Source organism: Struthio camelus, chromosome 1 (assembly GCF_040807025.1).
Source record: "Struthio camelus isolate bStrCam1 chromosome 1, bStrCam1.hap1, whole genome shotgun sequence".
Classification (NCBI taxonomy): domain Eukaryota; kingdom Metazoa; phylum Chordata; class Aves; order Struthioniformes; family Struthionidae; genus Struthio; species Struthio camelus.
In genome coordinates, this window is record NC_090942.1 from 154,079,888 (window position 1) to 154,106,337 (window position 26,450).

The 26,450-nt window shown below is 39.2% G+C and overlaps 1 protein-coding gene across 5 annotated transcripts in view; it reads right to left on the reverse strand.

Moving 5' to 3' along the window:
* Window positions 1–6,285: 6,285 nt before the first annotated feature.
* TGFBRAP1 (transforming growth factor beta receptor associated protein 1) overlaps window positions 6,286–26,450 on the reverse strand; it is a 40,613-nt gene continuing 20,448 nt past the window's right edge. For 2 of the 5 annotated variants that reach the window (XM_068925352.1, XM_068925335.1), the window contains exons 6-12: window positions 20,223–20,564; window positions 18,692–18,749; window positions 17,160–17,303; window positions 16,033–16,179; window positions 13,926–14,085; window positions 11,890–12,323; window positions 6,286–11,027 (exon numbers count right to left, since the gene is read on the reverse strand). In XM_068925352.1, the coding sequence (XP_068781453.1) occupies window positions 10,839–11,027; window positions 11,890–12,323; window positions 13,926–14,085; window positions 16,033–16,179; window positions 17,160–17,303; window positions 18,692–18,749; window positions 20,223–20,564 (1,474 nt within the window). In that variant the 3' untranslated portion in view covers window positions 6,286–10,838. The remainder of the gene's footprint in view (window positions 11,028–11,889; window positions 12,324–13,925; window positions 14,086–16,032; window positions 16,180–17,159; window positions 17,304–18,691; window positions 18,750–20,222; window positions 20,565–26,450) is intronic. The other 3 variants (XR_011137413.1, XR_011137412.1, XR_011137410.1) reach the window with 3 other exon arrangements.

Consider the following 26,450-nt stretch of genomic DNA (forward strand, 5'->3'; position numbering starts at 1 on the left):
GATGGCCTGGAGGAAGGGACGGAGTGCCTCCTCAGCAAGCTTGCTGATGATACTAAACTGGGGGGAGTGGCTGACACACCACAAGGCTATGCTGCCATTCAGAGACCAGGAAAGGCTGGAGATTGGGCAGAGAGGAACCTCATCAAGTTCAAAGGCAAGTTCAGGGTCCTGCACCTAGGCAGGAATAACCCCATGCACCAGAGCAGGCTGAGGGTTGACCTGCTGGAAAGCAGCTCTGCCGAGAAGGACCTGGGAGTCCTGGTGGACAAGCTAAGCATGAGCCAGCAATGTGCCCTTGTGTGGCCAAAAAGGCCAATGGTCTCCTGGGTTGCATGAGGCAGAGTGTTGCCAGCAGGTGCAGGGAGGTGATCCTGCCCCTCTCCTCAGCCCTGGGGAGGCCTCACCTGGAGTCCTGTGTCCAGTTCTGGGCTCCCCAGTACAAGAGAGTCATGGCAGTTCTGGAGAGAGTCCAGTGGAGGGCTACAAAGATGAGGAGGGGACTGGAGCACCTCTCCTATGAAGAAAAGCCGAAAGAGCTGGGCCTGTTCACCATGGAGAAGAGAAGACTGAGAGGCAATCTCATCAATGTGTACAAGTATCCTAAGGGAAGGTGTCGAGAGGATGGGGCCAGACTCTCCTTCAGTGGTGCCCAGCAACAGGACAAGAGGCAATGGGCACAAACTGAAAGAGAGGATGTTCCCTCTGAACCTGAGGAAAAACTTTTTTACTGAGAGGGTGACTGAGCACTGGCACAGGTTGCCCAGAGAGGGTGTGGAGTCTCCTTCCCTGGAGATATTCAAAACCCACCTGGACGGGATCTTGTGGTCTAGATGACCCTGCGCTCTGGTTGACCCTGATTGAGCAGGGGGGTTGGACTAGATGATTTCCAGAGGTCCCTTCCAACCTTGGCCATTCTGCGATCATGTGATTCCGTAAATTAAGAAATTCCTCCACTGTTGTCAGCATAATTATTTTTATAAAACACTATGCCCGCTTGTAAGTGACTTAAGGTCAGGCACAGGATAGAAAAGCAAAAAGGCAAGGTAGTCATAAGTAATTCCGCCTTGGCAAAAGTTCCTTCCTTTTCCAGGAAGGAGTACTCTTCTTTTGCTTTGCAGCTTTTAGCTTTGACCAGCATATTTCTATGGCCATTTAGGATTATAAAACACAGAAGTATTTCTGAGAGCTGTTGTTCTTCTGTCACAACCACTAGGGTACCCAGGGTGACTGACTGCTACCCAGAACAATAGCTTTCAGGGAGGTTTTGAAAGAGTAATACTAAACCTTCTGTTTAACACATCCATATGTCCAAGTAGGCCACAAAGATGCTTTGAAAGAAGCTGCAACAAGTAAAGAGATAAAAGATGTCTCAGGTACAGAAATGCAAGCCTTTCCACCCACTCCCCTTTGCAAATATAAAGGCACAATACAGAACTTTTTTTTTTTTAAGGCAAAGATACAAGTATACCCTTTCCCTCTTCCCACCCCAATTTCAACTGTTTGTGGTTTGAGTAGAAACAGTAAACTTCTGTTGAACACCGGTAGCTCTCTGGCATGACACTTCTGAATAACGTTGTATGATACCAAGGTTAAACGGATTGAATTGTCTTTGCATGCAGCCTGTGACTTTTGAAGAGATATAAAGAACTTGCACTTCATTTTAATAAGTTTCTTCTCCAGGTCAAACAATCACCAAGCAGATCCTCCTGAAGATGTCCTCATGTCCTCAGCTACAGTCCTAATAAATCCTCAGGTAGCTTGCTCTTTGCTACTTCAAGAAAATTCCCTTTTTGTTCAACCTCTCTATGACATTCGAAGAAACATCTCCATGATAGGAGCACATTTTAGCCACTTGTCTACCACAGACTCTTGTGAATGTGTATGCGTTACATTCCTCTGGTGAAGAGTTGACCGGAAGACATTTGGACCCTTCCTAATCTGGTTTCACACTTGTCAGCAATGGCCCGAAACGACAAAACTAACCTGACTGAGACTGGCCCTGCTCTGAGCAGGTGTTCCGTCAACATGATCTCCAGAGACCGCAGCCAGCCTAAACTTTTCTGATTTTAACACACAAGCAGGCAGTCAGGTCCCAACTCAATGCAAACACTGCATTTACAGGCACTAAGCATCTTCGTGGTAGCTTCAGGGTATTATTGGCAATTATTAGCAATAATAATGTCATTCATAGCTGTTATTGGATTTTTTGGCACTACTGTCAGCCTCATTACCTTCTGAAAACATGCTGTGTGTTCAGCCATCAGCTTTCTGTTAGCAGCCCTAGCCTTTTTGACCTCATGCTGTCCTGCAGCTATGGCTGCTATAACGAACTGGACATTTGGGGCTCATTTCTGTCAAGTATCAGCTGTACTCTATTGATTATTTGTCTTGGAAGGAGTTGCTCTTTTGATGATTAGTGTGGACCATTTTCTGACCCCTGTCTAAAGGCAAAATAAGCCCACTCTGCTAAAGCCATGACTACTTTTTTGTTTTCCTTTCTTGACACTGCCTTTCTGCATTGCCTTTTCTTCACTGACTGGGGGATATTTGCGGAAGTATAAGTCTGGACTTTTCAGCATGTTCAGCACTGCACTGGATTTCCTGATGACTGACCTTACAAAGTAATACTTGTTGCAGCAACTCTTTCCATTCCTTTCAGCAGCATGCTGGATATCACACCCTGAACACTATCTGTAGGAGTGTCATGAGGATCCACCAACATGCTAACAGCCTTTGCTTCATCCAACCAAGGGAACAAAGTTGACTGGCAGGTCTGCAGAAACCTCATCAGATGAATGTAGACATGAGGTCCAAAGCACAAACCCTCCACTAGAATTCTGTTCACCGGATTTTCACCCTGTCAGCTTCCCCATGTGTTGCGCAGCCTGCCTCGGGGGTCCAACACACACCTGCAGTGTTATTAGCAGCTACGTGCTCTAGCTGAGCTGCCTCAGGTCACCGCTTACCCTGCCAGCTGCTGCTGGAGCACCAAGATGTTCTCAGAGGCTTGAGCTAAGTTCATCCTTAAGGCATTTAGGACCCTCTCTAAAGTGCCTGAACGAGAAGAAAAGAACCAAGTACAATCTACCTACGCTTCTACTGAGAGCCAGGCAACTGCTTAAGAAGCAGTTGCAGAGAAGCATCTGAAAATCATGGACAAACTGGCCAAACTGCACAAATTTTGTTTCTGCTTCTTACTTTCTGACCACCTCATGAGTTTAATGCACAAATCAAAATAGAGAATGAGCATTTTTTGTCTCATTTTTCATTTTATGCTTCTGCTTTGAGTTCATTCTTTGACATCTTTGCAAATAAGACCACAAGGATGCAATGCTATCAAAACTACATTTGCAACTAAGAAACAGGCTGACTGGACACCATATGGCTACTGCTTAGCAGCCTTTACTGTACTATTTCTTCACATGAACTGTTAAGAAACGCATACCAGAGTTAAACTGCAGTTTGAGTGATATCTGCTCACTTTATAGCTTACGCGAACCACAGTCATACACGCATGAGAGAGAGCATGAGGCGAGTACAAGGACAGCACAAGAACGAGGCCTGGCAAAAGACCTACCAGCCCCACTGCGACAAGCCCATACCAATATGTAAGCATAGCAGTAACTAGAGTGCATGTAGCTGCTTGTCCTTCTGTCCAGTTACTGTCATGTTCTGTTCAATTCTTCCAAGTGACAGCTTTTTGGTCCGAGTGACATTGTATCCAGTTTTCCCATTTCTCATTACCCAGAGGCCAGCACTAGTTGTCTGCACTTTCTAGTCAGGATCCTTAACAGCCCAGTATTTTGACCATGCACACAATTCTTCTCAAGTTGCAGCAAGGAAAGATGCAACGCAGTGCAAAAGGCAGTGACTTTCCCAAGGGGTCCCCATGCAGAGTGGGGTTAGAGACAGCAGAATTAGTTCCCAACTGCATGTCCTAAAGAAAGATTCTCCCTTTTTGTTCTTGTCCTTTACGCTCCTCCTCCTCTCTAGCTGCCTTCCCTTGGAGATATGCCAGTTCCCTTGGCACATCACAGCCTCCTCAGCCCTTATCTCTGCAGAAGCCCTGATTCTTTTCCTTTCCTTGAGTTTCCTTATCAGAGAGTAATAGAGTTCCACTTCTTCCCCAGGCTACCTCCTGCTTTCTGTACTAGCATTATTTTTCTTCACAGATTTTGTCCTCATTCACTGTATTATGCTCCCACTGGTGACAGCAAAGGAGCTGCAAGTTCAGTTCACTTTCTACCTGGTTCCAGAGATGCCTCTGCAGATGCCACCTCTTTACTGCTTTCAACTACCAGCCTATGCTCACAGCTGAGCACAGGTCCTGTGCCACTCTTCCTCTCAATCTTTTTAGTACTTCTATTCTTATTGCTCCAGGATGTTTAAACACCAGTTACTGATCAGAACCCCACCCAGGCAGGGTTAAAGACAGCTGAAACTATCTCTGGATAAAGTATAAAACTCAGGAACAAATGAACACAGATGGACAAGCAAAAAGAAATAGTGGGCACGCTAGCAGTTTCAGTGTGCCACCCACCTGAGGGACACAACTGGGTAGTAGGTATTAACAGAATCAGTGGAGCACAGGGTAAACAGAAGTATCAAACCAATAAGCATGTCCAGGCTTACAATTTACCTCAGTGACAGACTGAAAAAAGAACAGATGAGAAGAGAACAGAAAGAAAATTTCCTCTCATAAAAGGGGGCTTCAGATGTTTTGTAACAGGAAAGGGGAGATGCGATTCAGCCAATGTACATTCTATGCTTTGCGTCTTCCAAACTATCCAGTTTCAGGCTGGAAAAGCAGCAAAGTCCTGGGTGTCACAGCAGGGTTTGTTACTCCCTCTTTAAGCTTTACAAAAATCTGTGATCATGTCAGAGGCAAAAAGAAAGAAAAAATTCTGGAGGGAAGAAAATCCACCTTTAGCATAAGAATTTGAGCATGTTTGTATTAAGGTCATATTCAATATTTCAATTTAAGTTTTTAGAAAACACTAGAAACCCAATGTAATCTCATAAGAACTACTCCTACAGGAAAAAGTGCTCAGATGAATGCTGATCCCCCCCACAAAACTGTTTGGATTGCAGTCCACACAAGCAATCTAGCACAAGGCAGTACCAAAGAGGGACACAGACTGAACAAACAGGGCTGTATCCAAAACACAGAGAGGCACCATCTATTTAGCTCACAGCAGCAGCAGCAGCTGATTTTCACAGGTTCTACCTGCAGCAGGAAGCAGTCCTCTAAGTAAGGTGGGGCTGGCTAACACATTAGCTTACAGTGCACAGGACAGACTGAGTTTCTCTGCAGCAGTTATCAGCTAAGCTCAGAAGTTACATGCTGCCTAGCTGCAGAATCGAGGCTCTGAGAAACACAGAACTGGCTGGCCTCGGGGTGCAACTGCTTTTGCTGAACGCAACCAAGCACCAACTCTGCTGGTGAGAAAAGAGATAGTGTTCTCTCAGACCAACACTTAACTAAACTTTCCCTGCAGATGCTGAAGCAAAGTCTTACATTACCTTTTCAGGGAGAGATGAAGAAGGGGCAACTTCGGTTGAATCAAGTGGAGGAGAGGTGAAACTGCTACACCAGTTACCATCAAAAGGGCAATCAAGTTTTAGCACAATGCCACAATCCACACTTGTGCTGATCTTCTTTCCAAATCAATTTTGATTATGTGACATGAAAAACTCTTACAAACTTGCCTGAATTTTCCATGAAATAGCCTTTGTAAGTCAATACAGGTTGGGGTGCATAAATCTGTATCTATATTATCCTGAATTTTTTCAGTACTTGCATGATACAATGAGATGATCATTCCCTTCTGCCATGCGCACTGCTGGATCATGCTTTGTCTGTCTGTCTGTCTTCTGGCAAAGTAACACTGAAGAGAAGTGGTGAGGTGCGTTCCCTATCCTCCAATGTAACTGCTACCTTTAATCACAGAAGGGATGGCTTTAGCTACACAGAAGCAGATCAAGATTTTCCAGATCTGGAATGGCAGTAGCTGCTTCCATCTGAAGCTGTGAAAACCCTAAACTCAGTCAAAGAACAGGTACAAGGAAGTAAAACTTATTCCCAAACGTAAAACTCACTAGTGTTTAATAAGAAGACGACTTATTTATCTCCATTTTTACCCTGTAGTTGCTTAATTTAGCCCTTTCGTTTCACAACCTCTGTCAGTCACCCAAATGAACCCTCTACTTATCGTAAAGAATCTCCTACTCTTCCATTTAGCCAGTCACATCCCAGGGACCATCTATCCAGGAATGAGTGACATATTTAATTACAAGATTTTTTATTAAAAATCAACATATTTATATATTTGTACATTCCACATACTGCTGTATATGTTCACCAACATAATCATCAAGTCAGACAGCATTAACAGTAAAGATTTCCATTTGAACTAATTTACTGCAGTGGAGCTTCAGCTGTGTAATCAGTCACATTATAGAATGTCATTAGCCTTTTTTTCCTCCTTTTTTCTTTAAAAGTAGCAGCACATTTAATAATCAGTGTTCACAGGGCATAAGCCTCAAAGTGTTCTACAGCAGGAGAAATTAGTTAATATAGGCAACAGGAGAACAGCTCAATGAAAATTGTATTAGTTACTGCCTATAATGTTATAAACAGTAGGATGTAATAAAAGACTTAAAATCTACACTGAATAAAGACTGAAGCAAACTGGAAAGAGTAATAAAAAATTACTACTTAGTACAATTGTATAAAATAATATTTCTTAAAGTCATTCAGGAGAAGAATCCTGCAAAGAACAGATTTTGTTATACAGATTAAGCAGAGTAAGGATAATGCTTGTGTGTTCAAATATGTAATAAAAGTCTCAGAAAACGTATCCCAATTCCAACCCTACCACCACCTTCTAAAGTTGAAGATACCAGGATTTCACGTTGTTCATGTAACAAAGTGACACTTTATTGAACAGAGAGGCCAAAGGACTCCAACCAGAATTCAAGATTTACACCCACATCAATTGAGTGATAAAAAGGTGACATTAATCAGATAACACAGGTTGGAAGGTGTTTTTGCAGGCTGGGAGTAGGGAGAGTAAAGAGAAGGTTCAGTGTAACCAGGACTTTTGTGCACAAGTTAAGCCACCACAGTACAGGTTGCCTGAAGAAGTCAGTTTATAGGTACATATTGTGTGCTTTCTCTAACAAAAAAACAATTGCTATTTTCTCATGACTTTGAGATCATCGTGTTTTAATATTACTGACATGACACTTATCTCTTTAAATCAGAGAAAGATCCAACAAACTATCACCATACATTTACAGCTGTTTATCTTAATTTGAGCAGTGGCAGATTCCAACCAGCTATGTCGGTCATTTTTCTTCTCTTTTTGCCTTATCAGACACTGGGAAGAAAGAAAAACAAAACACCCCCAAAACCACACACACACAAACTGCAGAAGGTAAACACATTATAGGTAATTTTTATGACAGGAAGAACGGAGATGTGAAAGGGGAAGTAGAAAAGGGTTTAACCTGTGCTTTTTGCATGTCTCAGCCACCACAACACAGGATGGCCAAAGAAGTCAGTAGCAGTATTTCTGTAATTAGAAGTTGTGTGTGAAGTAAACATCTCTTAACATTTGCAAATGCGATGTGACAGAGACTAACCTTATCTGTTACATCTTTTATGTGACAGAATATCTGTGGTTGCAAAAAAACCCCCCCCCCCCCAACTCCCCTACTGCTATACTGTTTCAGTTTGCAAATTCTAGACAAAGTCAAGGGGTCTCACTGGAAGAAAAGCTTAGTAAGATGAATTAAGCAGAATAAAAGATTCATGAAATCACTACAGCAAAAGCTAAATTAAGAATAAATATTCTGATCAAATCTTTTCCCCAAGGGCATGTCTAAGACAACACACCCCAACCAAAGAGAAAGAGACCGTATCAGGCTAAAACTCCCAGAGTGCAAGTCCACTTCATTTCAAAGCTCAAAACATGATCAAAGAAACGCCTCTCCTTTCCTGCCTCACCTCCTTCATGAATCCAGTCAGTAATTAATAACTAGATTACCATTCCCTTATTACGACTGTAGGCATATCAGAACAACTTAAGTAGCAATGCTGGCCTAGGACTGCAGGCACAAAACATGAATTCAGCAAACTGACAGTTAAAAGAGGAGGAATGAACTCAGTTTCTCCCGCTGAAAATTCTCTTACCCAAATGGTGTTGCACTTATCCTGCCTCAGGGAATGTAAAGGCAGACACCTTCCGTAAGGTTTCTGAGGATAAGATACAGGCCACCATGCACTTTGATGTGGACAGTCACCTCCTCCTGTGGAGTTTGATCCCAGTTGTTCCAAGTGCTGTAAACACACCAGAGCAGCCCCTTCACTGCCCCCTCCCTGGCGAGAGTCCTACTCACTTGACTGCTCTTGCTCTATCAGTTTTTTGCCTTTTCATTTTATTACTGCAGCCTTTTCATATGAATTCATTCAAATGAGTTCTAGTGCAAAATTTAACAAAAATAGGTAGCAATGTATGAATTAAGTGTTAATATTGTTTTATTCCACGTTCCTGGGGGGAGGGCTAGAAGAATCAGATCCTCAAACTTAAACCATTGTCTTTGCAGACACCTATGATTGCAAATGTGCTACTTTATTCTGATTGCTGTATTTGTTCTACATGTATAATTACATGTGTTATTGCTGCATTTTAGCTGAAATGCTTATTTAGAAAACATCAAATATTAATAAAGAATTGTTTATCTTTTACTGCCACATCATCTTATGCAATAACAATTTAAGAACTTACCTTGTAGTCTGGAATGATATGAGCTCTATTCAGCTGCAACACTGGTTGACGAGACTAAATTCACCAATACCTAGAGGCTAGAATTAGCCTTAACCATGGATAACGATGGTTGCTTTATTACATCCCTATCAAACAGGAACAAAGGGTATGCTGAGGATGTTTGCAGCAAAAGAAAATATTTCCCATGAACTGCATGCTATATCCAAAAGACTATCGGATCTCTGTAAAGTCAATTGCTCTTGATCAATCAGTATTTTGCATACGGGGAGCTATAATTTGTCTATTTCATCATTGCTGTTTGAATATAACATGTTTAAAAGCCACGAACACAGAAGAATCTGTTCATACCAGTGCAACACAGGAGAACCACTCATGCCAGAATTAAGTCAGAAATGCCCACAAATGTCTTTTTTGAAACTGCTTTTCACTAAACATGGCTCACATCTTGGTAGAAAATGTTAAAATTCCTTACTTCAACTTTTTTACCCTGCACAACCGTTCGACTATCAAACTCGGGAAGGAAAGAAGGAAGGAAAGATCCAAAGAACTTTTGTTTCCAAGACAAAGATATGAATTGCTTTCTTCCTGGATGCAGCAGTAGGTTTACAAGGCTGTTTCATGAGCTAGCCTCTCTAACAGGAGACCTATGCTGAGATTGCATCTAGAAGATACTGGGCAGCTATCCCGTTTTGCTGAAAGTTTGAACTCCAGTTCATAATGCTAAAACAGCAAGCAGCCATACCGATTTTTTCAACTGCATGTTGTTCAGTACGCTTGAGATTATTTAGAGCTTTACAGAATTAAGAGAAATACTTTGACTTTTAAATACCCAAATTTAATTAAAAAATCTTTGTTTCTAACCCTCTCATGTGGGAAACTGCCCCTTTTAAACTGATTGCTTTAAAAATGGTATAGCATTTTGAGTACTTATCAGGACAGTAAGTGAAGGGATTTTGTTGTTGTTGACAATATTAATGTACAGAATGTTTAATACAATACACCAAATGCAATAATACTGTAGTGTACCTTTGCAGATGTCTTCCCAGTTAAATCTTCTCTTTCCAGGATTTTGATTGCACAAAGTCATCCACAAATATTATCTACTCTTGTGGCGTTCCAGTCTGCTTAAGTTATGTTATAGTAAACATTTATTACATAACCTGTACGCTTACATATCAGCAACATCTTTTTCCGCCAAGAAAATTCTATTATAAGATCAATTTATTCAACTCTATGTACAGAATATTCGCATATTAATAAATAAGTCAACGTTACAGTCTTTTCCCCTATATAAAAGGGACTACAGCCTGACCAGACAATCTGACTCCATTTCTTTTTCAGGCATGCCTGTGACTGAGGCTGTATCAGGTCCCACTGAGTTTATTACATTAACTGTAAGAGTAGAAACCTAATGGAACAGTACTTAAGTTTAAGCCCTATAGAGCGGGGGGGGGGGGGGGGGGGAGAAGAAAATACTAAAAAAAGTGCATCAAAAGCCAATTTGTAGAGCAAAGAACAAGCTCATAATGTGATCCTAGGGAAGAGAATTCAGCCCAAAGGAGGACATCTTGCAGCCAACATTATAACCAATACACATTTTTTTCTTGATAATAAGCTGCATTATGCCAGTCTTGTCATGTAACATTCCAAGAATTCCAGCTCCCAACGATGTCATCTCCACCTGTACAAATTTATCAACACCCCCTTCAGTGCAAAGTGACATTTCTCAGAATAGCCGTTTGCCTTATCTCCCTAACATTCATCTTTACTGTGAAGAAATGGCTCATTTTCTTTAATTGTTTATTACTATATACAGAAGAACCTATATTTGCACGTCTCCATTTCTGGTAGTGAATTTTCTCTTCTATCTACATTCATTAAAAACAAGATAAGTGGCCATATTTCATATTTAATAAAGTCTTCCCATTAACCCAAGGACTATCTGTTCATCTTGATTTATACCTAAAGTAGCTGCACTTCGTTCTTTTTCCAGCCCACTTTCAATGGTGTAAAAGTCATGGGAACCTGTGGCACCTGGAACGTATTTCAAGTCTGACTGCTGGAGTTGGAAGAGTGATGAGTCATTTTTGAATTCAGATGTCTGTTTGCAGCACAGTGTGTGTGGACCATACCCCCATTTGGGTATCGCACAAATACAGGCTTGCAGAAGGGATTCTGGCACACCTGACAGACCTTTTTATCTGAAAGAAGAATTGGGGTTCCTTTTTGTTTAACCTAAAAAGAAAAAGAATCCAAACATGAATCTAGCAAGACAGGAAGGGAAATTAGGAGGCAGTACAAGAAGAGTTAATTGATACCACACGTATATACTATTTCAACTTCACCAACTGGACAAAGCTGGCCAGTGATTGAGGTCATAGGAAAAGAATGCTTGAACTATTTGCTTTGAATTCAATGTCCACATTCATACTAGTTTCCTTGCTTCCTCGAAAGTACTGAGTTTTGTTGGTGGTGTGTGGTGCATGTATTCACACATTGCACACAACTCAAAACCTGATGCAGCTTCCCAAGCAAGAGCACATAACTCCACAGAAAACTGAGTATAAACACATTCTTACCCCAGATAGATTCTGCAGGTTAAACTGTTGTTTGAACCAAACAGATTTAAGAATCCACTGGGAGCTTTAAGCAACACAGCTTCAGCTAGAAAAGAAAGCTTCACAAGTGCATTTACCAAAGCTATTAGTAAGCTTCAACTAATGCCAAGTGCTGTGCAAACTTATGTGCAAATTCTGACAGGCCTAAATCCTAGCAAAACGCTAGCTCATTTTTGTTAAAATTTATGCAAGAGCTTCATTAACCTGAAAGCCCTCGATTCATTTTCATTCAGCCCAGAAGTTCACAAAGTTAGTTCCTATTTTAAGAAACCCTTTTGTTTTATAGGGAAAGGATAAAATAAAGTTTGAATCAAGCAGTCACGGCAAGAAAAATAATAAATGCAGCAGTTATTAAAACTGCCTAGGACCTGAAGAGACAACTTTGTCCTAATTTTCAAACATCTCCTGATCATAATTGAGTCCGTTTAAACATAAAACTTCAAAATGCCTCCATTAAAAAAACAAAAAAACAACCCTACCTTCTCATGTTTGTAGATTAAGTTTTCAGCTTGTGCTAATCCAAGTGCAATCTGAGTCATTCTTTTTGTATGAACGCTTTGCCTCACTGCTCCAGCCAGGAATGGGGACAGAAGCTGCACTGACCAGCTGTCAGGCACCAGCTGCAAAACTAGAGCTGCATCAAATTCAGCAGCATGGTTGTTCAGCAGATCCACAGCAGCCATGACTAGTGCAGAGTCTGAAGTGCCTGTATTTAGATATACTGACAGAAGCATATGGAAAAGCCTCTGCCTGTACTGCAGACCTCTGTTCTCAGAGTTCCATATACAGTATTCTTCAGCAGCATGGAAGTCCTTTAACTCATGGACCAGGATATGCAAAGCCTTCTCATGTTCTTCTAGCTTCCCATATAAAATTGCACTTTCCATATGAAGATCCGTGCCCCGGATTTTATCTGTTAGGAGAGAAACACCACAACGTTACGTTCTGCTCAGCGGAGAAGAACGTTACTCCCTTCCCAGAGTCAATGCAAAGAAGCACTGAGAGCTCAATCCCCACCACCTTTGCAGAGGTTTTCACAGCTATATAGAGGACAGGTATAAGTAGGAGGATGCCCAAATGTACATAAACACATCTCTAACAAAATAATACCACAAAATACAGGAAGAAAACCCCCTGCTGAATAACAGGTGACAAAACCAATGTCACTGACATATTTTAAAATCCTAGCTTGTGAGCCTTGCCCATTTCTGCCCACACTGCTACCACAGCTGATAGGCCGTAAGACAAAGCCGCCATATTTTTAACCCCCTGCCCCCTCAAAAATTACAGAACGTTTTCAAAGTCCATAAGAGACAGTAGATAGCAAATAATACAATATTTCAAGAGAAGGACACTACAAATCCTTGATCCAGTTTGGCAGTTGTAAAGATGAAGCGTTAGCAACTCGCACTGCAGATGGCAGAGAATGACGGCAAGTTCATTTGGAATTTCAAGATAAAGAAGTTTTTACTTTACTTGCTGTAAAGGTGATAAAGATATGGTATGGCCCTGTGCAAAAGGGTATGGAAAGTCAATGTTTCTTCCTTCAAATATTTTCGTTATCAGGGAGGAATACATTAGCATGCATTCACCCCATCTTCATATAAGATTTTTCACGCAAGAAATTCTGTATTTTGGAGTACAAGGATTTCAGGAGAATAATCCAGCTTGCAACTCCTACTCTTAAAAACTGGGTTAAAAGGAGCAAGAGTTCCAATGATTTATATTTGTACATTTGTTACATTAATGTTTTGCTGACTGGAAAGGTGAATGGATGGTAAATACCAGTAAGTTATTTTAGTTGCTACTCAGCCATTTTTCTTTCAGCCACCACCAGATTCTTCCAGAGAGATTCAGAAAAACATTTCATAATTTCATTATAACAAGTCATTTTCCTCTCGTCCTTTGCAAAGGACATTAAGGCAACAGCCATCGTAATCACCGGCCAAGGATTAATTTTAGCTGAACTGTTGCTTGCCTTACACCAAGATGTATACTGTCCTTTTCACAAAAAAAGGCACTCAGATTGTCGCCTACCATGAATCCCAGTTTTCAGGGTTGCGGAAGGGGGGCAGTCGTGGACAAAAACCAAAACAGATCCACAAGTCCTTGGGAATTAACTCCTTAATGCTCAGAGATAGTTCAATCTATTTGAGAAATACATTGCTTAACAAAAACTTTTAATGCTTCCATTTGCAAAGACTGTCACAAGTTAATTACATGCTCAAAAAGAAACAGTTTATAAAGTTATTTTTCTTTGTATGATATTTCTTCTAGCTAGCTATAGCATTATGTGTTTGGTACAGTGGCAAACATACCGTTCTAACTCATGAAATGTTTGAGACCAAAGGCAATGGTAACAAACATGTCTTCTCTCTCAACTTGTTTATATTTGAAATGCAGATAAGCCTGCCGCCCTATACACCTAGAAGCCTTGAATCTTTTAGTTTTCTATCCTTATGAAGATTTTTTTCCTGCTGCAACTGACACATACAATAGAGCACATGCATCTTACCCAAAATAAAGTGAATTCTATAAAGATCAGATTTCTGAAGAAGACCGCGTAGTTTAAACAGCAGTTCAGTTGTTTCTGTACAATTATCTGTTGTCACAGATTGCAGCTGAAGTATTGCTTCCAAATACAAGACAGCTAGATGGGTATGGTACTTCTCCTTCTACAGATTAAAAGCACAATGTTAGCTCACTTTACAAAGACAACCTCTTCTCCCTTCCGATAACATTTTGAGGAATATTTACACAATTCCATATAAATGTGTTTTAATTCATTCACTTAGTTTAAAATCAGTCAGAAAAATTTTTTGTTCATGAAAATTAAATTGTTCAAAAGAGCGTTTTAAGATAAATGCTCTAGGTTCTCTGCATTTCTGTCTTAACACTACAGATTTTTCTGAAATACAGGTATGAAAAACCTTAGTCCTAAACCACTCTTTGCCTTAAATAAACAAGCTCTATAAGTAGGTTTTCTTGTGCAAAAGTTTGCCTTTCAGATGTTCATCTAATGAAAGTCAAAGCAATAAAGTAGATCTCTCTCCTCTGAATACGAGTATAACGTACACGGTGCCCTCGTGTTTATTTCCATTGTAAAATGAGTAATTTCAATCTAATTCATTCTTCTTCGTATTCAAGGGTGTTCTTTGACCTCTTCTATTTCTGCAATATATTTTGAGAAAGCCACCAGAAGTAGGCAACTGCTCTGAAAGTGTCTCAGCAATTTATGTATCAGCATAACGCTTTTTGTATTATTCACTACCACATATCCAGCAAAACAAGTTGATAATTTGATTACTGTTTGAAACATTCTCACTAAAGCATTCACAATAACCTAGCGCTTTCTGAAGAGGTCAGCTTAGAATCCAGCTTTTACCAGAAGGTAAAATAGATCTATCTATACATTCTTTTTGTTAGAAATACTCTAAAGACGCTGTTTAACTGGTAATACTTGTTTGCAAATACTCGTGACATTAGAAAAGAGTGTGATTATTGGTCATGGTGCCATACACCAGATACTTGAAAATATTTATTGAATTTTTATATAAATATATTTGAAACAGCAACAGAAGGAAACCATTGATCTAGCATATACATTTCAAGGATGCAAGCTAGGGAACTGGCCATCAGATCTGCCAAGTTCTTTCAACATTCATTTCTTTGCTTTATTCAGAGTTTTAAGTCATTTCTCCTGTGCTTAAAGCATCTCATGTCCAAGTCCCAAAATGTTTCACCACTTCTGTATTATGCTTTACATGTTGATAGAATCCAAGGGTAGAAGACAGTGATGCTTATGAATAGTGCACGGATTTTTAGGACATTCACATTCTAGAGTGGTTTGGAATTCTACCGCATAAGAGGTTCATGTCTTAATTCTGCCGTTTCTTCTCTGAATCTCTCCAGGACAGAATAACACATATCTACTTTTAAAACGCTGAATCAGAAATGTTAGTGCATTACTATCACAGTGCAACAGGATTAGCAATTTTCAACCATTTTTCTGTGACCTTATCCCAGATCAACTTTTTTTAGCACTGTAAATTACTCCTGTTATCTAGTGGGAGAAACTGCAGCATAACAACCTCAGGTGTTTCTAAAACAGCTAATGCTTAAAAATGTTTTCTAGAGATCAGTATGCAGTCAATTACGACAGACTAAACACATTATGTTTCATCTTCCCCTATGCACTTTATAGATGGCTTATGAAGTTTTATGAGTTACTCAACTCCCTATTTAAGGATTTACAGTTCATAAGTGAATGTCATACTGAATAAAAAAGCATCCCAGAGAAACTCTGATCTGAAAGTCTTAAACCACAGACTGATTTAAACCTCACCAGTGAGATGGAAAAGCACACAATAGTGACATGGAAGAACCCAGAGCAGCTAAACAACCGTCTTACTACAATTTTCAACTTGAAAGTTACTTCAACAATGTAATCTCAGCTCCTGATCTTGTATTTTAATCTCAAAATCACTTATTTCCTACTTGGAGTATATCTGAAAGCCTTCAAACTATGCCAATTTCTTCTAGCATTGGTATTTTTTAGGTTGTTTATTGCAGTTTGCACTCTGAATCCTACGTCTATTTTTTGGCATTCTTGGAGGACTTACCTCTATTTTTCTTTCCAACACTAGATGTTCTAGATATTTAACAAGTGACTTTGGGTATTTATTAAGGCAACCGATGATATCATCTGGATTAATGTTGTTTTTTTCCTGTTCTTCCAAAGGCCTTTTAGTGAAAATCTGTACTCCAACCTAGAAGGAATTAACTGCATTTAGAAACTTAGTGGCAACACTTGTATTTTAAATACCTACTTAACAGCATTATCAGATTAGTTAGCACAGTATTGAGAAAGATACATAACGGAAAGCCCCCCACACCACCAAGACCACACCACTTAGTGCTTACTGTGATTTCAACCATCCCCATTTCCTCAATTTGTAAGCCATATGTCACCCAGCCAATAAGCCTTCTGTTGGGCAAAACTTCTACCAGCCTCAAGTAGTGAGCAGATCTGCATTAACAGCAGAACATACTTGGGTTCTTTGCAGGAAGAAAAAAAATAAAGATTTATAAATCTGGTCATTGCATGTAATGACTGTATTTTAAATTAATACAAATCAAGTAGTGACAATTCCAGCAGCAGACACTCCCTGATAGAACATAAAGTACTCAATTGGCACTTAACTTGTAATATCCATTAGTGTTTTATGCCAAAGTTATATTTCTAATGTTGGTGGAATTATACTAATTCTTGTATATAGCTGTAAGGTATCTCTTAAATGAAGGCAGTTTCGTTCTTGAATGAAGGTTATGTCACTTTCTAGTTACAGAGATACTGCCTTTACTGAAATCCTTTTAAAAGGAACAGCAGCAGAAATGTAACCCATTAGGTTAACCCTTTTTTTAAGCTCTGAAAAGTATGGTTAGCATGAAGAAAAACAATACATGCTATATCTTTCATTGCTCAGAAAGACTTACACTTTGTTTTCAGAAGAAAGAGAGGCAATTACCATTAGCACAGAGATTGTTAACAGAAGGATCTAAAAGAATTAAGAAATCTGGCAGTTTATTTCTGTCAGTCACTATTTAATAATCATTAAATATTATTCAAAAATGGTCTGATTGGTTTACGAGATACAAATGTTTACGAGATACAAAACACCCAAGAAGTATTTCAGAGACAATACTTTATATTTGTGATGTTCTGGGAAGAAGTATACCAATCACAAACCTCTTCATTTTTCTGTAAAGCCCATTCTGAGTATTTCCACACTAGATCTTGGTCTGAGCAGAATGTAAGGAAGTCCACGATGTATTCATACAGATCTGAACGTGTAGAGTCTTGAATGTCTCCATTCACTATTTTCACCCATAACTGCAACAAAAATGCACAGAGATTACAGTGTACATAGATACCATGCTTAAAACATGTATTAAGTCTTCCAACTCAAAATTTATATATGCTACTACTACACTTACTATTAGCCATTGGTACTTGTGGAATCAGAAAGAGCTTCTAGCAACGCAGATTGTCAGGAACCTCACTGGTCATTAAATTCACACCACCTCTCCATTACAGGCTTTTCTTGTACATGCCATATTCAACTAATTCAGGACCCACATCACTGTGGGTTCTCACATGGAGAGTGATTGCCAGAACACTTCAAGAGGAGGTACACTAATCACAAAGAAAGCTTTCAATAACATTCCTTTGATGCAGTCTTTTTCTTTTGTTTTCTGAGTGTGTAAGTTTAAAAGAAATAATGCAAAGTTAACTTGGAAAAAGCATAATTCTTGCTGCTCTTTAGTTTTGACTGAAGAATTTTAAAAGCACTATAAGGAAAGTATTTATTTTTATGTAAATCAATTGGAATTGAAAGGTGCTACACCTAACAGATCAGTTTAGCAATAAACATAGGTTCCTGAAATAAAGAAAAATACCTTATATGTGACAAAGGTGCAGTTCTCCCCCCTCCCCCACTTACTGCCTTTGTTTTCTCACTATCTTTTGTTTCTACACAGGAAATTACTGCTTACAAAACTGACTTGAATACATTTGACAGAGTAATTGTGATAACCATATCCAAAAAGCCACGCAGTAACTTAAACTACTATCAGTATTGCATATCTTCCAAGATATGCATGCTTCGATCAATAAACAAAATTTAATTTTTCTATATGAAGTTTTTCAGACAGTACTAACAAAGCTAATCTGCAGTCTGCAGACCACTGCTGGTCTTAGTGACTAATGACATCAGAAGGGGAGGATCCCAAAAGGATTACAAAACCAGCTGAAACCCACAGATCTTGCCAACCATGTGCACCTGAGCCAGAGTAGGAAGCAACACCCAACTGCTATCATTGTCTGCCATGAGATTTTATTACTGCTGTTGTGTGTGTACAGACTAATCAACATAGGATATGTTATGACGTCCTCCTCAAAATCATCTTAAATGGTCTTTTGATTATATTAGTGCTTCTGTACATCTTTAAGGAATACAAACATATGTTCAGGAATGCAGATTTCTGCCTAAAAAATAGCATAAAAGCACCTGAATAGTTGTCATCTTCAATAAGCTCTTCAGGTGTTTCATCTCTAGCATATCCATTTCTTCAAGGAAGTCTTAGCATAAGTTTCTCTTTCTTACATATACATATCACTTTTCAGGTAGATAAAATTAACATCTCAGAGATTTTAATCTCAGAGAGGTAACCTGATATTTTGGGATGATTCACACACAACACTAAAAGCTTTATTCTAACCTGAAGTGCTGCAGCGTCCTGACCATTGTAGTGATAAAGGAGACCAAGGGCAAAATACCTGCATAGAAAAAGAAAACATTAAAACTTCTAGATCTTTCCTACCAATTTCATTATGGTTTAAATAGCACAGAATATAACAAACAGTTGCTTATGGTGGGATTTTTAGGCGATGTGTAAATTCTCATGTCCACATTTGAACAAGCAACTGTAGGCTCATTCTTATAATCAACGGAGAGAAGTCCTGTCCTGAAGTGTATGCATCTGTCTCTTTCTCTAAAGGCAAATTACAGTTACTAGCTCCAACTTAGATGTTTAAAAGTATGTGTTAAAGGAGAGATGACCCCTATGCTGTTCTTTTTGTATATGTTAGGTACGTTTGTAGAGCAAAGAACAAGCTCATAATGTGATCCTAGGGAAGAGAATTCAGCCCAAAGGAGGACATCTTGCAGCCAACATTATAACCAATACACATTATAACCAATACACTTGATGCACAGCTCCCAATATCCTTTCAGTAGATAATCAGCTATCATTGAATCAAATTTTTCATGATGCTGTAAAACTCTTTTCTATCAGAAATAGATTTTTTGATACTGTATGAAACAGTCAGGCAAGGAACAGCTTTCTACTCTGCTATTGGAGTTCTTTGCATACTATAATATTAACATTTAAGTTCTATAATGGCTACTCTCATGAAATGATATCTACCAGTCATATTTATTACAAAGCTTGCCATATACAGAGTAAACATACCAAGAGAATTCTACAAAATATCTGAAAAGTGAAACTACCCTAAACCTAATTGCAATTAGGAGTCCTCTTCACCACTGCACTACACAGCTTAATGACAAAGTCATTAAATCTCAGACAGAGGTACTGAGACACTATGCATGACTGGAGTTTGTATTTAACACATTTACTTTCTAGCATTTCCTGCTTAATGACTAGCAGCCAATTCTTCACCTGCCGGTTATTTCCCAATGGAAGTCATCTGCACTCATCTTGAACATGATCCTTGTAGTGAATAAGTACAAGCACACTGGAGTTCGTAGTTCAACAGCAAGATTTCTTTCACTGAATAAGCTACCAGCATTTTAAAGCTGCTAGCTAGTTAATAGCTTCTCGTTGAAGTAGTGCATGTATTAAGGCGTCTTTTCATTCAGTCCAAGACATCAGAAGAAATGTACCGCTACTACATCCATCAATCCTCCCACTGTCACAAGCACAAGTGGGCCACCCTGTTTCTTCAAATCGCTACCAAACCCTTATTTCCGTGTTGGACAGAGGCTTTTGGGGAAAACTTGTATTCTATCCTACACTGGAAAATACCATTTTCTTCATCTCAGAATGTTAATTAATATCTTTCTCCTCATAATTTTTAAATGCTGACAAGTCAAATTGTTTTTTGGATCCAAAAAATAGAGAAACCACGAGGATTTAAATGTACTGGTCCAGCAATCAATAGCATTTAAGATAGAAAAACAACTTTCCCTCTTGTTTCAAAACTACAATATTCAAAAAATTCACTCACTTTTTGTGTTTTTCTAGCCAAGCAGCACTATCTGTTAAAAGACAAAAATTCTCCGAAACTAGCAGATCCAGAAGACTTTCATGATTTGCCTCTGCATATAACTTAAGTAAAGCTGTGTCAACATCTTCCTTGTAGCCGTTTGCAACATCAGTACTGCGGACTTCACTTAAGTAGCTCATAAGGAACCGTTTGCATTTCGTCATCTTCTCCTGGTCCCCTTGTGTCAGCTGGTTTAGGTCAGCATACTCATGCAGAGGGGGATGAGACCGTATAAATGAAGAGGAAGTAGGCAACAGGAAGGGGTACAGAGAGATCAGCTCCCGGACATCAAGCTGGCCGCTTCTGCAATTACAGTGTCAAACTAGATGAAGCAAAAAAGAAAGAAAAAGTATACATAGGCACAAAAAAATAACATACTGGGAATGTGTGCACATATGCTTAGAGTCAGGACAGTAACAAGTTGTCAGCTTCCAAAAGTTACTGCCCTTTATACTAGGGAAGATATCTTTAGAAATGGCAAAAAAAAAATCCAATTTGTTCCAAACTCATTTTTTCATTCTTCTTCCTCTTCTGGATATTGAGAGCTCTAAGAATTAGGAAACTGGCCAGCCCTTTACTTTTAAGTTGCCAGTCTGTGTCAATCCCAGATAAGTAGACAATACGACATCCCACAGCTGTTCAATGATCTATATAAACAAACAGCTGGATAGCCTTAGTATACTTCCTAGGACTGCCCTGGACTTCAATATATTAGAGGAGCTATTCTTCTGGTTGAGGCAAAGAACTGGATACAGTGAACCCTTTCAGGCAAACCACAAAGATTGTTTAAGTAATTCCGTAGAATATAGAGGCTTTCTGTAGAAAACAGAAGCTTTTAGAACATTTGAGATGATGAAAACACTTTCCCCAACCCTAAAATGCACCAAATTTCTCGTTCAGCTCACTTCTTAAGGTTCTGAATATAAGCTGCGGATATTGACTATGCATCCACCTAACCAGTAAGGAGTAGTCTATCATATAGACATAGGTGTCAGGTATATACTGATGTCAGATATTACACAATGGCTTTTCCCTTCACATGTGAAGGGCATCTGTATTTTATCCAGGAAAACATTGATACCTGTATTACAGAAAATATTCTTTTAGCCTGAACTGAAGACATTCCTAAAGCGTTTGTAGAGTGAGGTTTGGGACAGAAGAATAAAATTGATACACACCTTGAAACTGTCAGGGTACCTAAAGAGGCATGGAACATTTTCTGAGTTGCACCCTCCAGTACCAATCTCTCGGCTTGAATACAGGCAAGTTCAAACTAGCAATATTCATGTGAAATAGATCCAAAGCCTGTAAACCCTATAAAGAACCCTAAATTCAAAAGCGTATATGAAGTCAGTCATACTGATGGGGTAAGTGTACTTGCTTTATTTTAATTTCCACTTACTAAGCTTATTCTGCACTTATTCTCCCTGTCCAAGACAATCCAAGTACAAGCCTAAAAGAGCAGAGTAAGGCGACAACTCATAATACTTTTTCCCCCTCCTGTTCTGTCTTTCACTGTCTAGATGTCACTAGAATACTAATTTAAACAGATCAAACACAGCTATTGAAAATATCTCAGCCAGCCTGCCTGAATGTCACCTTTGTCTTGGCCTCCTTACACTGCTCTGCGTGACTTCACTCATCTGCAGAAGAGTCTTTACACGTGGCAAATAACTCTAGTGTTCACAAATAAGAGTGACTACTCCTCCCAGCCTTGTCTTCAAAGAACAGCAAGGCTTTATTTGACTGGGAATTTGACTATTCAGACTTAAAGATGAGCATTCCTGAAATGCAGAAGATATTGCTGCTGAAGAAGCTCAAAATGAACGGAAAACTCTAAGAGAAACCCTAGTTAGCTAATACTTTTGGAAATAAAATAAAAAGTCTTGTCTATCCAGCAATCCACAACCTCAGAAAGACTTCCCTCCGCAATCCTGACTGGAAAGAATTCCAAAAGGAAATAAGTTATAGACAACTGAAGTAGATGAAGCAGGAAGATGTTTACCTTCGGCAAACAACAAATATGAAAGATCCTAACAAATGGGTTAACCCCTTCTCTATAATTCTAAAGTAATTAAAAGCAATGAGGCAAGCCCTGAACTGTTGACCTCTTGCCAGAGAAGTATTTCTAAAACTATTCAGAAAACATGAGTCTGGTTTAAGAAACAAAAGCCCCATAAAAAACACGGTAACAACTATTTAGAATTTGTTAAAAGAATGTTCAAAGCAGTTAATATTGTCCTTTGGCTACTAAAGCTGTATCAGAAGACTATGGGAGATAATGCTTTTAAATTTCTTGCTGTTGCTGCTAAGTATCCTGTTCCAGAACTTTGGGACTGCCAGGGATGGCAAAGCATAGAAACAGCAAAATGAACAATAGCCAATTGCAACAGAGAAAAATCTGAACATGGGAAACCTTCCTATGAAGAAAATTTCAAATAGCAAGTTTTTCTGATCCACATGCACAGCTTATATTGCCTAAAAAAAAAAATCTCTACACTAGAAAGGCCATTCTTTCTAATAAAGAAAAATTGGTTATACCTACTATGCATGTTTCTAAAGCTGAAACGTCCTTTGAATTCCTCTTTTCAGACTTCATGTTTGGCTTCAAAATGCTTAGATTCACATTATGATGGAAGTCAAAGATAGATGAGAATTTTTAAGAGGCAGAATAACCAAGAAACATCAGGTTCTGTCAGTGGCATAACCTCACGGTTCAAACAGCATTTGGGCTTTCAGTATCAACTTATTACAGTAATCTAACTGCAACTCTGGCTAGTCTAACTACTCTGTGAAAGTTTAAAAGGCTTGAGGATCACTAGAAAATAAATACCCATACTAGAACAGGAAGGCAGTCTACTCAATCTGTAGAAATCTCAGTATGATCATTAGTTCCCTTACTGGCTACACCATCAAGTATCTGGAGATGGCCTAAGGTGAGCTGGAGAACATGACCATGCAGACAGATGAAAAAGTTAAATAGAACATGTTAAATATCACATTTGAAACAGTTGTTTTAAAACATTTTCCAACTTCCACAGAAATGGAGATTCTGCATCCCTTCTAGATAAGGGCCTCATCAGTTACTTCACCTCTGAACTTCACAGATTTTGGCCTTAATGATCATCTGCCTTAAGAGCAGAATCAAAACTAGGTTCCAAATCAGGCTAGGCCAGACCTTGGGTTGTCAATTACCAGTGCTTCTTTCAGCAGGTCTGACTCAAGCTCAGACAGTACACTTTTGCCAATTACCATTGCTCTGGGAGGAACAATTAAACAGACTCCTAAAAGCCATGTATTGCTCAGAACAAACTTCAGAACAAACAAGAGAAAAATACTAAATACTAGACAATGACCCCACCTGCATGATGGGTTAACTTTAGGTTTATGGCCCCCCGGGATCTGGGGATGCCCTTTGGCTTAGGCTTTCTACTGCATCTAGAGGAAACAATCTAAGGAAAGTTACAAATGACCTCAACTCCTTTGGAAAAAAAAAAATGCGAGTTTTCAGCTTCTGTCATCTCAGCTATAGCAAAATATAGGTGGCAACTTAAAGAACAGAAAATAGATTCTTAATATTGACAGTTTGATCTGTCTTAAGTGGAAACTTCCATTTGAGAAATTCTGCATTAGGTCTTTTCTGGCTTCACACGTACAAATAACACAACAGGCAAAGTCTACAAATCTTGATTGGAAGATTTAGGTTCCAAATTAAGATCCCTTAAATTTACAGACATCAGAGAGGTCGTAAATAGAGTCTGTACAATGAAAAGCTAGATGCTTTGGCTGTTTGTCTAGATCCCCACTGGCTGTAATGAAAGTTTATACTTTTAAAATCACATTTCAGATATAAATCTCACACTAAGTCATACTTCCTATATCTCCAGCTATAAATACCAGTTCTACATGAGGATGGATAAGACAGTGACTGTTTTTAACCTCTCCAGCATAGGAGAGGCCTTAGCTATAGTTGTCTCCATATCCCTTCCCAGGTGAGACAACACTGAAAAGGAGGAGTCATCACTTTGATTTGTCAAAAACACCAATGATATTTAGCAAAGTTCCAGTCTCCAATCTGTCAGATTGCAAGCAGCATCTAACCAGTGAAAGGATATAACTGAATACTGGAGACAAATATTTTCATTGTGGCAGCTATCAACATTTCAGCAAAATATCTAGAATTCAGCAAATGGCCCACTAAACATTTGTTTGGTCTAACCCCATGCAAGCCTCCAAATGACAGAGATATGAAAAAAACAAGATTTATAAGTAATAATAGATGTTTATCTGTCAAGTAAAATAAGTCCCACTGTGACAGCTCACTCAGTTGAAGGCTAACAGATCCAGCTGAAGAAAATAACTTCTCCTTTATTTGGTGAACTATTTGAGTTTCAGTATAGCTACCACTTCCTTCCTTCTCCTCAACATTCTTCAGTAGTCATCAGTAGTCGTAACCCAAAGAAACTCAGCAGAACAGTATTCCTTTTAACAGTTTCCGTACTTAACTACAAAATTAAGCATCAAACACAACCATATCCTGATAAGGTTACCCAAAATGGGTTACTGAAGGAAGAAAGCGAGACTTTTAGTCCAATATAATCATCTGACCTGTTAGAAATAGTCTATTGGTTATAGACTGAGGAATGAGACAATCTCAACTGAAATTTGGCCAGAAGTAGCTCCATGTCACATCAAATTCCTGGAGGTACTGCTTTCACTTTGTTTCATTGTTAATTCCACCTTTTTCTCAAATATTTAACACATTTTCCTTTGACGCTTTAAAACAACAGTTATTTTTGACTAACTCTAGCTTGAAATACCACCGACAAAGCAACACATCGAGATGGGAGGAAGCGGCTGCAGGGATCACCTATCTTATCCATTTTTCCTCCAAGCAGCAGTAAGCCTAGCATAAGGACAGCTGAGTGTTTTGGGGGCATAACTAGACACTACTTGAACCAGGTGTGATAGCTGGGGCTGAAAATCAGAGACCCTGGATTACATAAAGGATTTTTCAGTCACTCAAATACTCTCGATAGCCTACATACGGCTGGCCAGAAGGCATATTTAGCCTTACTTTCTCCCCCAAAGGGTTCAGCAGATCACAAACAACTTTTCTGCTTTGCAGTTGCAGCTTCTGCAGGAAGAAAATACCCTGCGATGACAGTTCAGCACCAAGATTCATGGTTGGACTGAGTTTTCTCGTGAAACATATTTCATTCTATAGAAGAGTTCCTAAAGTCCTGTTCCTTAAAGCTCATTCCTGATGGGCTGCTAGCCTGATTGTGCAGCCCCCACCCATCAAGGCCAATCCAACCAATCTGTCTCCTCTCCTTCCACAAGGTGGTAGAGCTCCCAGCACGGTACACTTCCTCCTTTTCACTGCTTTTAGAAGATCCTCAATCAACTACCAGCAAGGCAGGGCCACATGCAAGGCCTTTTAAGGCATTCTGTACAGTAAGGTATTCTGTACTATAAAGCTTGTACTTTCACCTCAGATATACAACACAGCAGTGATTTAGTGTGGTGTCTGCAAGACCTGCAAGGAGGAAGGAAGATTACTAGCTGCTCACTAAAGCCAAAAATTACGTGACAATGAAGAGGTCATCAACAAAAACTGCTGCTGTATGCTGTTCAGGCATATCCTGTCATTTCCTAATTTCTACTCACTGTGCATTGCCCATTACAGCCCCGTGTTTCTCATTATCGTACTGTGCTGGAGTTAAAAATGGACAATTCTCTCTCCAATAGCAACCTCTCCCACCGCTTTACTTTCCTTGACATTATCTCCATTAATCCCAACTCAATTTTTCCTGTACTGTACCAGCCTACTACATATACCAAATTGTCTAACCTTAACAGTCCTATCTTATAGAATAGAAATGAATTTCAGCAGATAACAAGAAGAGTTTTTATGTGGCCAGCACGGATTACACTAACTCTGGACTGTCCCATGTCACAGGATGAAGCACTGCTAGCAGAAATGAAATTATCAGGTAAAACAAAGACAGCAAGAAGCATTTTTGACTGCTTTTATGGAGTCAAAGTGGAATACTAAGATCAATTTGTGAACAAAGTCATCTGTCTTCTGGAAACGGTCTAGCCGAACAAGCGTTAGAACAAATTCACTATCTATATTCTCAAAAAAAAAGTCAGTACAGTTGCATCAACGGTATTTAAATTATAACT